General features: G+C 45.2%; 1 protein-coding gene across 1 annotated transcript; it reads right to left on the reverse strand.

The window, feature by feature from the left end:
* Positions 1–1,842: 1,842 nt before the first annotated feature.
* On the reverse strand, positions 1,843–12,662 carry LOC121871986 (soluble scavenger receptor cysteine-rich domain-containing protein SSC5D-like). The gene is made up of 6 exons (XM_042374606.1): positions 12,638–12,662; positions 7,588–7,919; positions 7,174–7,349; positions 6,806–6,947; positions 2,601–2,654; positions 1,843–2,058 (listed from the first exon to the last, which is right to left on the reverse strand). The coding sequence occupies exons 1-6, from the start codon at positions 12,660–12,662 to the stop codon at positions 1,843–1,845; spliced, it is 945 nt and encodes a 314-aa protein (XP_042230540.1).
* Positions 12,663–13,343: the final 681 nt, after the last annotated feature.

The following is a 13,343-nucleotide window of genomic DNA, read 5'->3' on the forward strand; positions in this document are numbered from 1 at the left end:
GGAGATCAAAGGGTTGGGACGCTCATGAATTCATACTCTCATTTATTTCGCTGGAGACAAGAGGATGACTCGAGTTATGTTGTAGTGTCTGCCATTTCGATGTCTTGGAGGTGGGTGGGTGGGGGGACCAGCTGGGCACCGTAATAGTGTTCTGAGCTCCAGTAAGGGGATCAAACTCCACCTCCCAGCCTTAAACTCTCATCGTCTGGTGTGTCCCATAATATACTTAACCTTACACTTACAGTAAAGGTTAAGATGAGAGAGAAGGAGTTGAACCACATCATTACAGATCGAAGTTTACATGAGTATGATTACATGATTAAAATTGGAAACAAGAAGAAAAAAAGAGTTGAAATAATTAACCACTAATACCTGAACAGTGGACGAGAAGGTGAGAGGGCAGTGAGAGTGAGTTGTTTCATTATCTTATCAGGGAATATCGGCAACATATACATAATTTACACATAACACACTATCACATATGTATGATAGTACATCACATACCCGGAGCTTCCTATAAGTAGAGGAGGAGGCGGTGGTGTGTGTCCTGCTGCACGGTGGGATGTAATTGGTGTAGAGGGCTCCTGGTCTTCACAGGTGGGAGGTAGTGTGGCGAGGTCTGCGTCTCTATTTATATGGAGGCCACGTGCTGAACAGTGTCCCCTTACGGCCCAGCATGGTACAGTGTCTCGTGGAGGTGAATCTCGAATTGTCTGTCAGTTCTTCCCACACAGTGATTGACAAGTGAGACGCGTGTGTGTGTGTGTGTAGTACATCATTGAAGACAGGCAGGGATTGTTTTTGTTTTGTTTTGTACAGAATTATGAACTTTTGGACTTTAGTTTATCATTATTGTACAGTTAAGATCACCTGATGTTTATTGTGTCATTGTTGTCCAGTTGTGGCGCGCGGGGGGGGGGGGCCACCTTTACTGACACCATGTACTTGTGTTTCACGTGACCTTTTGAACACAATAACGTCACACTTAACTCCACATCTTGTTGATAGTCTTCGTCCGTCGCCTCAGTTCTTCACTGCTATAGTAAACAAAAAGATTAAACGATTTCTCCGGGTTTTTTCTTGGTCAGTCGTTCCCTCTGTGGTAAACCTTTGGCTCAGCTGAATATATTATCGTTTTATTAGCCTCTCCATACATCCACACACACAGCAGGGAGCACTTTCTTTCTCCCCACACACACACACACACACACACACACCATTCTCCCCTCCACTTAATTCCTTCCATGTATTCTCGCTTCTCTTCACTTTCTCTCTACAGTCAACGAAAATCCTTTGGTGGAGGCAGTTTGTGATGATGAATTTGAGATACGGAATTCAGGCACTGTGTGTGTGTGGGGGGGTTGTTGTTGTTGTTGTTGTTGTTGTTGTTGTTTCACTAGTCTGTCTTTTCCTGTCTTGCTTCACTCACCCTTACCATTAGCCTCTCTCCTTCCTGTCAGTTTCTACACTTGTCTCGCCTCACTCTCCCCCTCCCGTCACCGCCGCCTCACTCTTCAGGTACCATCAAGCTTTCCCTCGGTTCATCCCCGCGCAATATATGGATTGAAAGAAAGATGATAGATAAACAGAATGGGTTGGGTTAGGTTAGGCGAGAGATTTCAGGCAGTGAACCACAAGTCATCACTACACAGTTACACTCAGCGACACACAGGTTCAGGCTCTCCACCGGTACAGTATGTGTGGTGGTGATGATGGTGGTGGTGAGGGAGGTGGTGGTGGTGAGCGAGGCCAGGCACCAGTCCTTCCTCAAACATTATTATTGGCAACTTTCTGGATTTTTAAAGCAAGATTTTCACGGGGGTCTTTGTAAAGTAACTTAATTCACTCCGTAACATGTGTTCCAGCCGTTGATATCCAGTTATTGGTAGAGTGTGACGTAAGAGCCTCCGAGACTGGTGGGCCGCTGTCAGCAGCCGCGATAACATCTTGAGAGTCAGTGAGCGTGAGGTGGAGTCGCTGGCCCGTGGGATCACAACCTACACCAGGAAACAGCTGAGCATCGCCAAAGTGAATTAAATCGTCTCCTCCGGGCAGAGGCTGTGAGGATCTTAGTCCGTGGAGTGGGAGACTATTTATTGGCTTATATATTTATACCTGTACCTGGCTGAGGATAATAAGCGATTCAGATAAGTGGTCAATTTAATTCAGTCATTTACTTATATTAGTTTGCGGGAAAGTTATGAAGGGAGGAAACATATCATGAACACCAGGAGAGTGAGATGGATCACCCACTGACGAGGAGGTGATGGGAGTTACGGTTATGTTGGCCACTTTATCATTTTATGCTGGCTGACGATTTTATTCAGCGTTGGGAAACTTCAGAAAACTAACCTCGTATTTTCAACTCTCTCGTATCTACAACCAGATCGACAGAGAAAAAACCCCGCTAGAGGAAACGAGGCTCCCCCCCCCCTCTTCCCACCATGGCACACTGATAAACAGCACCGCTGACTGGAATTGGATTCTGTTAAGACTCGGCGTGGATGCCTTCTCGACAGGCGGCTCAGAGGATCAAGTCGGCCACAGGATGAAGGAGGGGGGGGGGGAGTCCACCGTTTAGTCCTTCCTACACGACTTACCAAAACAACTTGTATAAACTCTCGACTGTGAGATTTAAGTTTTGATACCAGGTACTAGGGATAGATTCAAGGCATTAGGAGCATATACCAGATACTAGGAGCATAAACCAGGTACGAGAGGATAACACTAAGTACTTGGAGGAGCATAGCTGGTATCATGGGACTGTACCAAATACCAGGGAAGGATACCAGGTACTAGTGACGGGTGCCAGGTAAACTAAAACTCCAGGATGACTTTCAAGCGTAGGAGTAAAAGCTTTTCTTCTGAGAGAGAGAGAGAGAGAGAGAGAGAGAGAGAGAGAGAGAGAGAGAGAGAGAGAGAGAGCATTATTGTGTTCATTCCAATGTCTAAGCTGGTTAAGGTGTTAAAGAAATATATATTTAGTGGTGTAAGTTGTCGTTAAAAGTTCGTTAAGTACGTTTGAATTCGTTCATTATTATTTATTTATTTTATTTATTTATTTATGATGCTTTTGGTGACCGGGAAACTAATTACAGTAGTCATTAAGTTTTTGGGAGAATGTCATTGGGTATTTGAGGCAGATGTTGATTGGTTGACAGTCGTTGACGTCTTGTGATTGGCTGTGAAAGTGTGTCGTCGTCATTGAGAATTTTTTTTTTACGTGTTGGTGATTGGCAGTGAAATAATGACGTCATTGATAGGTTATTTAGACGTTGATTGGAGTGGCTTGTGATTGTCAGTGAAAGAATGACGTCAGTGATAAGTTTACATTTAGACGTGTTGTGATTGGCAGTGAAAGAATGACGTCAGTTATAAGTTTACATTTAGACGTTGTGATTGGCAGTGAAAGAATGACGTCAGTGATAAGTTTAAGGTTAGACGTGTTGTGATTGGCAGTGAAAGAATGACGTTAGAGTAGATAGTGTGATGTCAGCAGGTCAGCCACGTCAAGTACAGGTTACTTTTAAGGTTTGTGAATATTATAGTACAACAGCCATAAGGACACAGGTCTGACGAGTAGGGTATTGAAGGTGTGTCCGTGAGGCAGGTAGACAGGTAGAGATTAATGGATGACAGGTGAGGCTAAGAGAGTGACTCGTGTGGTGCTCAAAACAACACTGAGGAATCCTGGGGCATCACTCAGGCGGTATCAGAGAGTAACCCCCATTTATTCTACAAGAGTCGTTTTATTGGCAACACTATCTGTCTTAGGACTTTTAAAAGATAAATGGTTCAAGTAATGTTCTTTATTTTGGTAACAGTGTCGCCGAGGATGAAATGGAGATGTTTGGCGGGTAAATAGTAATGTTGTCTCAGTCATGTGGAGGAGACATGATAAGTAATATATCAGGAAATCGGTAGATAAAAAAATATCCTTTAAAATAATAATAATAAAAGACATGAATAAAAGAACGTAAGAATGGAGGTAACTGCAACTGGCCTACTGACCCATATACAGGCAGTCCCGTTTACAGCCAGCCCACGTCACTCGCATATCTTTTTAACCTATATTTGAAGCTTCCCAGCGTGTTGTATTAATGATGGTGTTTGGTAATTTGTTCCTCTTAGTTTATCGTCATCAATACATCCATATACGAGTAATGAAAGATATGTTATAGTATTTTACACTAGTACAGTATATGAGTCACACACCTGTTACTAGCCACCATGCACCTGAGTCACACACCTGTTTCTAGTATTATCTTATACTTGAGTCATAAACTACTAGTGACTCAGGTATGTGTAGGTGAGTCAGTGTGTGCTGGTTCATGACTCGGTAAAGTCAGGACCAGGGTTATAGAGTGGCTGAGTGGAGGCAAGTGGAGGAAAATTGCGTGTTGTGGAGGAATGTGGAGTGGTTTATTGTGTGAGGAAACTGATAACAATTGGAGTACTGTGGACGGGATTAGAGTAATGTGGAGCAAACAGAAGGTGGGTGGAATGTTGTGGATGATGCTGGTGGAATGTTCTGGTGGTGTAGTGGACACACATCACACGTACACAGTTGGTGGTGGTGTGTGACAAGCAGATTACCTCACCTGTTGAGACATATTCTGGTCAGCTGACTGAGTTTGTTGACATTCCCGGCGTGGTTCACGAGAGTTGCGTCACCCGCGTGATGTGTGTGTGTGTGTGTGTGTGTGTGTGTGTGCAGGCAGCTCGTGTCTCGCCCGGGAATGTTGGTGCAATGGCTGCAGGAATGTGTCAAGACTCGCTCTGTCCGGCGGCCTCAGGCAGGAGTCGTGTGATAGTGTGTCAGTGTTGAGGTGGTTGTGAGTTCGTAGTGTGGGGGGCATAGTGTGATTGGGTGGTATGGTAGTCAAGATTGGGTGAGTGTTTTAGAAAACTTCCCTGCTTGAATTATACTATAGAAAAGTAGGAATTCATATCTTACATGGGATACCCGAAGTACTGTTACACACACACACACACACACACACAACAAGAACGCAGCGTGAGGGAGAAACCAGCCGGGATGCACGAGCCGAGCCTTGTGTGGTGTGTTCTGACCTTGGCACCAGAAAGCGAAGGCCTGTTATTGTACAGTCTCCCTCACTAGTGTGTTTACAGGGGCTCGTCATATAAACATTCCACCAATCATTATCTTTGAGGTATTTGTTTTAATATTGTTTTAATTTGATTCCATAGTATGTTTTCTATTGCGAGTTTCCTTCTGTCGAATGTAAACAAACACTGGGCTGCCACTCTGCAAAAAACCTAACGAGCCCCTGTAAACGCACTAGTGAAGGGGACTGTACTTCAAAGAGGGCCAGAGCAAGGCATTATAGTGGTCAGAGCGAGGCATTATAGTGGTCAGAGCGAGGCATTATAGTGGTCAGAGCGAGGCATTATAGTGGTCAGAGCGAGGCATTATAGTGGTCAGAGCGAGGCATTATAGTGGTCAGAGCGAGGCATTATAGTGGTCAGAGCGAGGCATTATAGCGGTCGGAGCGAGGCATTATAGTGGTCAGAGCGAGGCATTATAGTGGTCAGAGCGAGGCATTATAGTGGTCAGAGCGAGGCATTATAGTGGTCAGAGCGAGGCATTATAGCGGTCGGAGCGAGGCATTATAGTGGTCAGAGCGAGGCATTATAGTGTGTTGTATACCTGGCTACTGATATCACAACATTTACTTATTAATGATTTATTTTCACTTCCTCTCACCATTTTTTTTATAACGGAGAATTAATTTAAGGTTATATTATAATCGTGTTGATTTTAGCCCCTGGATGGAGTTTTTTTTTATAGATAATGGTTAATGTATCGTAGTTTATACTGGTTTTATTGACGTCACTTGCAGTCTTGTATGTCATTGGTTACACGTTCATGTTGACGTCACTGTCTTGTTTGTCATTCGTTATCCATTCATGTTGACGTCATTATCTAGTCTGTCATTGGTTACCCGTTCTTGTTGACGTCACTGTCTTGTCATTGGTTACCCATTCATGTTGACGTCATTATCTTGTCTGCCATTGGCTACCCATTCATGTTGACGTCATTATCTCGTCTGTTATTGGTTACCCTATTCTTGACAGATGAGCTCCATAAATTGTTATTTTAATGATACACCGAGAACACAAACCTTTACGAATTATGTTTCAGTTAATACTAATTAAGAGAGTGAGCTTAGCTAATTAATTGAGTCGCCCTGATGAGAGGTACACAGCGAGACAAATATAATTACTGTTTATAATTACTGATAATATATTGGAATCAACAGTCAGAAGTTAACTGTTAAATACTTAACCTCGTCACTCTTAAAACTGTTGGAGAATGGTGGAGAAACCGACGCTTATGGTGGAGATATCATAAATGCCAGTAACCAATGGTGGAGATTCTTTGATGATAATAGCCAATAGAAGAACTCCTCTCATGTCGTCACAGTTAACAGTAGCCAATGACTCGAAAGAAGAGTATGACGTCAAGGACTTGTAAAGGACAGCTAACCAATAAGAGCGCGAGTCATTAAATACCCCTTGATGTTCGTCGTCAGCTCTCCATTATCAGCTGTTAGTCTCTCCCCTCTCCTCCTCTACCATATTTTTTTTTATCCTTGTCACCTTTCACTCCTCTCTCACGTCAGTCTCTAAGTCCTCCAGCTCCACATTTCCGCGTGATCCAATAACGAGAAATGTGATGTTTATTGGGGTAAGGTTAGGTTAGGTTAGGTTAGATTAGATTATATTACGTTTGGTTAGGTTGAGGTTAGGTTAGGTAAGGTTGTTATCTGGTACATCATACAGCGGTCGATACAAGATATTTGGACAAGTACCGTAGCCCTGTGTTGGGGTACTCGGCTGCTGGGTACTGTGATGGGGTACTCGGCTGCTGGGTACTGTGATGGGGTACTCGGCTGCTGGGTACTGTGATGGGGTACTCGGCGCTGCTGGGTATTGTGTTAAAAAATTTTGGTCATGGGTACTGTGTTGGGGCACTCGGTCACATAGGGTACTGTGTTGGGGTATCGGCTGCTGGGTACGGTGTTGGGGTATTCGGCTGCTTAAAATGTTGGGGGTACTGGCTGCTGGGTACGATAAAATACGCTAGGTACCGTGTTGGGGCACCTGGACACAGGTCAGGTCAGGTATTCATTGGCACTGTGCTAGTACCTGGCCGTTGGGCACTGTGTTGGGGTATTCAGCTGCTGGCACTGTGTTGGGGCACTCATTGTTGGGCACGTGGATGGGGCACTAACAAGCAGGGTACTGTGTTGGGGTACTCTGGCCGTTGGCACGGTGTTGGGGTATCTGGTCATTGGTGCCGTTAAGGCATCATTGTTGGGTGACTGTGGATGGGCATCATTGTTAGGGTATCAGGTCGGAGTACCCAGCCGCTGGGCACTGTGTTGGGGCACTGGCTGTTGGCACTGTGTTGTACCATTGCTGGTGCTGTGTTGGGGGCACTCATTGCTGGTGCTGTGTTACACCTGGCTGTTGGCACTGTACAGTAATTGCCAGCACTGAAGTGGGGGTACTCGGTCATTGCGCTGTATTAGTATTCAGCTGCTGGTGCTGTTAAGGTACCTGCTGGGCACAAAGGGGGTACTGGCTGCTGGGCACCGTGTTGGGGTATTCGGCCGCTGGGTGCTGTGTTAAGGGCACCGGCTGCTGGCAATGGGGTTGGGGTAATTTTGTCAAGGTGTCAGTTAAAGTACTGGCCGTTGGTGCTGTGTTAAGGTACTCGGCTGCTGGGTACGGTGTTGGGGCACCCGGCTGGGCACTGTGTTGGGGTATTCGGTCGCTGCGCTGTGTTAGTACTCGGCTGCTTGGTACTTTGTCGGGGTACTCGGCTGCTGGGTACCGTGTTGGGGTACTCGGCTGCTGGGTACTTTGTTGAGGTACTCGGCTGGTGGGTGCTGTAGAAAGTACACATGCAATTGTTGCCAGTAAAGATTTCTCTGAGATAAAAATCAAGGAAATGTGGACCAACTTGGGGGGCAAGATTGAGAAGTTTGTGGGCGGAGCGTTGAGTCCATCTTGAAGCTGAACCCTCTTGTTGCCTTAGTGAAGAAGTCTCTCTCTCTCTCTCTCTCTCTCTCTCTCTCTCTCTCTCTCTCTCTCTCTCTCTCTTTAGTGTTTTAACGTCATCTTTAACTTGAGCTCATGAGGGAAATTTTAGCTTTTTACCCAGAAATTGTGGCGGTAAGAGTTAAAATAAGGTATTCCAAAAAACTTAAAAATAGAAAAGTTTTGAGTATGTTTGGTGTTGAAGAGTCCTTGAGGAAGACGACGAGCACAAGACCTTTCACAACATGTCGTCTGACAAGAACTGAGAACACACCCCTTGAAGCCTACTTCTTATAGGAGCCTTCATGGGGGGGGGAGTCTAGCTATAGAAGTTGGTGAGACTTATTAGATGTTAGGGAAGTCTTGTATGACCTCCGTGGGGGCGGGGGGAGGTCAGGCGCTCTACGGCGAGAGAACACATACAATAGTACACACACATAGTATACACACTTAAATAGAGTAGTACACACATACACACACAAACAGCAATACACACAAATAAACAACGATGCGCACATAGTTTATAGTTTAGAGTCAAAAAGATTAGGGCAGTGAGCAGTAATACAGTCAAGTCAGGTTAGTTCAGTTGCCAGTTAGACTCTTCAGTTCAGCCGACTTACTGAGAACACCTGTCAGATTGGATTTTGTTTTGATTAGTTATCAGCAAAATAAAACATCAGAGCAGGTGAATCATTTATATATACTAAATAAACATACACAGATTAGGTTTACGGATTAGACTTATTTTGAACCTTTGCCAACAGATTAGACTTACAGATTAAAGCTTTGTCAACAGATTAGACTTACAGATTAGACCTTTGCCAACAGATTAGACTTACAGATTAAACTTTGGCCATTTTCTCCGCCACCTTGAACGCCATTCTCTTTTGTCGGATCACCAGTATGACTTTCGCCAGGCGAGATCTACTGGTGATCTGCTCTCCTACTGCACCCATCTTTGGTCATCCTCTCTTAGGGATTATGGGGAAACTTTCGTCGTGGCCCTCGACATCTCCAAAGCATTTGACAGGGTATAGCACAAGTCTTTGCTTTCCAAACTTCCCTCTTATGGTTTCTCTCCCCCACTTTGTTTTCTAATCTCTAGCTTCCTTGAAAACCGATCCATGGCAGTTGTTGTCGAGGGATCGATCTCTCGCTCTTTCTCTACCAATAGTGGTGTCCCACAGGGTTCTATTCTTTCACCAACTCTCTTCCTTCTTTTTATCAATGATTTTCTTCACACTACAACTAATTCTATCCATTCTTACGCTGATGATTCTACTCTTCATTCTTCTTCACATTTTCCCCTTCCTTCTAACTCTCAAACTAGATCTGTTTCTAGAGCTGATACCATTACATCTATCAATGCGGATCTGTGCAGCATCTCCGAATGGGGAGGTAGAAACTTGTTTAATTCAATAGATAAAACTCAGTATTTACCAATTACACTTTCTGTATGAGATGATCTCCCACCAATTACATTTCAGGACGCTTATCATTCTGCCAAATTCTAAAATAGATATGCTAGGCCTCACCATTTCCTCTAGTATGTCATGGAAGCCACACATCCTCAACATTGCTAAAGCCGCTGTACAGATGCCGTAGCTACTTCACTCCGGAGCAGTTGCTTCAAGTATATAAGGGTTTCATTCGTTCTAACTTGGAGTACTGCTCTCATATCTGGGGTGGCTCTTCTTCTGTCCAACTGTTAGATAGGGTGGAATCAAAGGCATTTCGTCTTATTAACTCTCCTCCTTTAGTTGAAAATCTTTCTTCCCTTTTTCTTCGCCGCAATGTTGCTTCACTCTCTCTCTTTTACAGGTACTTTAACGGGCATTGCTCGGTGGATTTGGCATCCTGTGTACCGCCGGCAAGGCCGTGGGCTCGTAACACACGTCTTGCCCGCGGTGCCCACCGTTTCTGTGGATGTTGGTCACACTAGAATAACCCGTTATAGTACATCCTTCTTTCCTCACACAGCCAAACTGTGGAATGCTCTGCCTTCTTTTGTGTTTTCATACTCATACAATGTCTCACTTCAAAAAGCTGGTTTTCCAGCATCTTCGTTATGTAGATTAATATACCGGTAACCTTTTTCTTTTTTATTTTCAATTTCTTTCTATTCGTACACCCCCCCCCCGCTAGGCCCCGTTGTGGGTTGTTCGACCTGTGCCCAGGTGGGCTATTCCCCGTAAAAAAATAATAAAAAAAAATAGACCACAGTCATTAAGATATAGAATCAGATTAGATAAGTTACCGGCAGGATAAACACAGTTAGATTCACCCAGTTACCAGTAATACTATCAGATTAAAGCACCGATAGTTAACAATGATACAGTCACATTAGTTCACCAAACTGTCAAGAGAAAAAGTTACCCCCCCCCCCTCCATCCCAATCCCCACCCCACCCCAACCCAACCCACCAGCCCACCCCATCCCACACCACCCACCCATCCAACCACCCCACCCCACCCCCACCCCACCCCAGCCCACCTTACCCACCCCACCCCAACAACCCAACCCACCCACCCCAACCCACCCCATCCCAGCCACCCCATCCCATCCCATCCCATCCCACCCCATCCACATCCCACCCCACCCCACCCCACCCCACCCCACCACCCCATCCCATCCCATCCCATCCCATCCCATCCACCCCACCCCACCCCAACGCTAATCTAACTTAGCCTAACCTAACCTTATAATGCTTCCACTTACACTTTGATGAGGGTGTAAGAGTGACAGGTAAGGGTGTCAGGTATAGGTTATAGAAGTATTAGGACCTGACAGAGTTGGGTGAGAGGTAAATGGTTGGACAGGTGGAAGTCGTGTATGAGTCGGGGGGAATCTTACTGTCAAAAGGACGGTTTCTTGAGGTCGAGTAAGATCTTGTGAGTGACAGTAGTTAGGATCACTCGAGGACAGGTAAGTTAATGAGGTGTTTTTCCAATCACGAGAGGTAATGGATGAAGTTAGGAGTTAATGATCTTCTGACGTAATTACAATGGGTTAAAGATATTTCAGGGGTTATAAAAATCTCTGGTAAATACTGGTTATTAAGAATCCTAAGTGTATGACATAAGAGAATGAATGTTTGTTATTGTTGTTGTTAATGGTGTTGTTGTAATTACTGTAGTTGTTTGGAAAAATCTTAATAAAAGCTGGAAAAGTCTTAATAAAAGCTGGAAAAGTCTTAATAAAAGCTGGGAAAAGTCTTAATAAAAGCTGAAAAAGTCTTAATTAAAGCTGGAAAAGTCTTAATAAAAGCTGGAAAAGTCTTAATTAAAGCTGGAAAAGTCTTAATTAAAGCTGGAAAAGTCTTAATAAAAGCTGGAAAAGTCTTAATAAAAGCATCTCTGTTGGTGGTGGTTGTTGGTGTTGCTTGACCCTCTCTCTCCTCTCCCCACCGCCTGCTACTGTTTCATTTTGTATAGCTGTATGTGCTGTTATGCTACAGTTCTGCTCTTTTACTGTTGATGCCGTTGCTGTTTCCGTTGGTAGAGTTCTTAATGCTGAAATAAGGACGTGGGTCAGTACTAGGACGTGGGTGATAGCTAGGATGTGGGTCAGTGCTAGGATGTGGGTCAGCGCTAGGATGTGGCTCAGTGCTAGGATGTGGGCCAGCGCTAGGATGTGGGTCAGTGCTAGGACGTGGGCCAGTGCTAGGATGTGGGTCAGTGCTAGGACGTGGGTCAGTTCTGGGACGTGGGTCAGTTCTGGGACGTGGGTGACAGGACATGGGTCAGTGCCAGGACGTGAGTGTCAGCAAGGGCATGGGTGACAGGATGTGGGTCAGTGCTAAGACGTGGGTCAGTGCTAGGACGTGGGCGACTGCTAGGGCGTGCATTTACCTCCAGTTCTCCTTGAGGGCCACATGTGAGCCGCACCATCAACTGCCGTGATAACAAAGGGAGAAGAGTAGGAGCCCCAGTGAGGATTACCCGGGCAGCAGGAGAAGTAACATCAAGTAGCAGTAACATCAAGCAGCAGTAACACCATCAAGACAACAGCAGCAGCAGCAGCGTATCATAACAGGAGGAAAAGAAACGAAGAAGTAGCCAACAGGAGGCCGGGTATATAGGAGCGGTTGTGCAGCGCCACGTACACTATTGATTTTGGGGATTTCACCGTGTTGAACCTCTGGGCGTTCACTTGGTGGCTCCTCCTGCCTCTCTATGTCTCCCTGCCTCTTGTACACCGCCAGGATTTAACCTCTCAGTCTTTTTTTAAACCGACTGGTAAAAGACTCGGCTTAAAATATTTTCTTTGAAGATGTAGGCAACGACCAGGAGGAGGAGGAGTGGTCCGAGTGTGCCTTGGCGTGGCGCAGCCCCCCACCACCACCATTACCACGTCCCCCGCACCTTCACTCCTGGTTTTTACGGTAAATGTGTTTGGTGTGTAATATAAGGGAAGTGGTCTTGAGCGGGCCCTCGGAGAGACGCCACCGCTGGCTATCGCTGCCGCAGCTCTTTCCACTTTGTGAGGATGGGAGTTTTAGGAAGAGAGTGAGTGCGTGTTTGTGGGGCTTGATGTGTTACTGTGAGGCGTCTGTGTTGCGGCTCACATGTAAAGGAATGTCCTTTAGGCATGTTTAGGACGAGATGTTGACGACTGATGTTGTGATGTTGACCATGAGGCAGTTGGCTGAGTGGCCGAGTGTGTGTGTGTGTGTTGAGATTTGTTCAAGTGTTGCTTTATACAGTAAGTTATATTTTGTGTTTGTTCTTCCTCGTGCTGTTCTCTGTGTTCAAATACTGCGGTAAGTGCCGGTGTGTTCAGCCGCTGGTGGTGGTTCAAATAAATGCCGGTGAAATAATATTTGCAGTGTAAGACGAAACTCTCCTCCAAGTTGTGTGAGTTTGAGCTGTATTAAATAAATTTAACAAAATTCTAAAGGGTGAAATTCTCTTGACTGAAAGTTTAAAACCACTTTCCGTCCTTCCAGAAGAGTGAATTCAAATTGTACGCTGTTATAGGAAGGAAAACGGCGGAATGCTGAGGACCGCTGCCCGCCGCCTGACTTAGTTGGAGTTGAAAAGTCGCCTCTCGCTCATAAAGTAAACAAGATGTGTTTTAAATTGTGTGTCAAGGAAAGTTCCGAGAAAGAAGTGTTGAGACTCGCTCACCAGGGTAACAAATGGGTGTCGCAAGCCTCTCTTAAAACTCCTCTAAAGCGGCTCTGATCCTATATTATCAAATTTATACGTCATCGAGGCTGACAAATCGTGGGATCCGAGTCGATGGCTTGGTTTATGGGAAGCAAAACTTTG

The sequence above is a fragment of the Homarus americanus genome, unplaced genomic scaffold (genome assembly GCF_018991925.1).
Source record: "Homarus americanus isolate GMGI-L3 unplaced genomic scaffold, GMGI_Hamer_2.0 scaffold51476, whole genome shotgun sequence".
In the NCBI taxonomy this organism is placed as follows: Eukaryota; Metazoa; Arthropoda; class Malacostraca; order Decapoda; family Nephropidae; genus Homarus; species Homarus americanus.

Coding starts and splice junctions, on each gene's coding strand:
- LOC121871986 (XM_042374606.1), bottom strand. CDS start 12,662: ATGCCTAAAGGACATTCCTTTACAT. Junction 7,350..7,587: donor ACCCCCTTTGTGCCCAGCAG/GTACCTTAACAG, acceptor GCCCATCCACAG/TCACCCAACAATGATGCCTT. Junction 2,059..2,600: donor AGTTTATACAAGTTGTTTTG/GTAAGTCGTGTA, acceptor AGATCCTCACAG/CCTCTGCCCGGAGGAGACGA.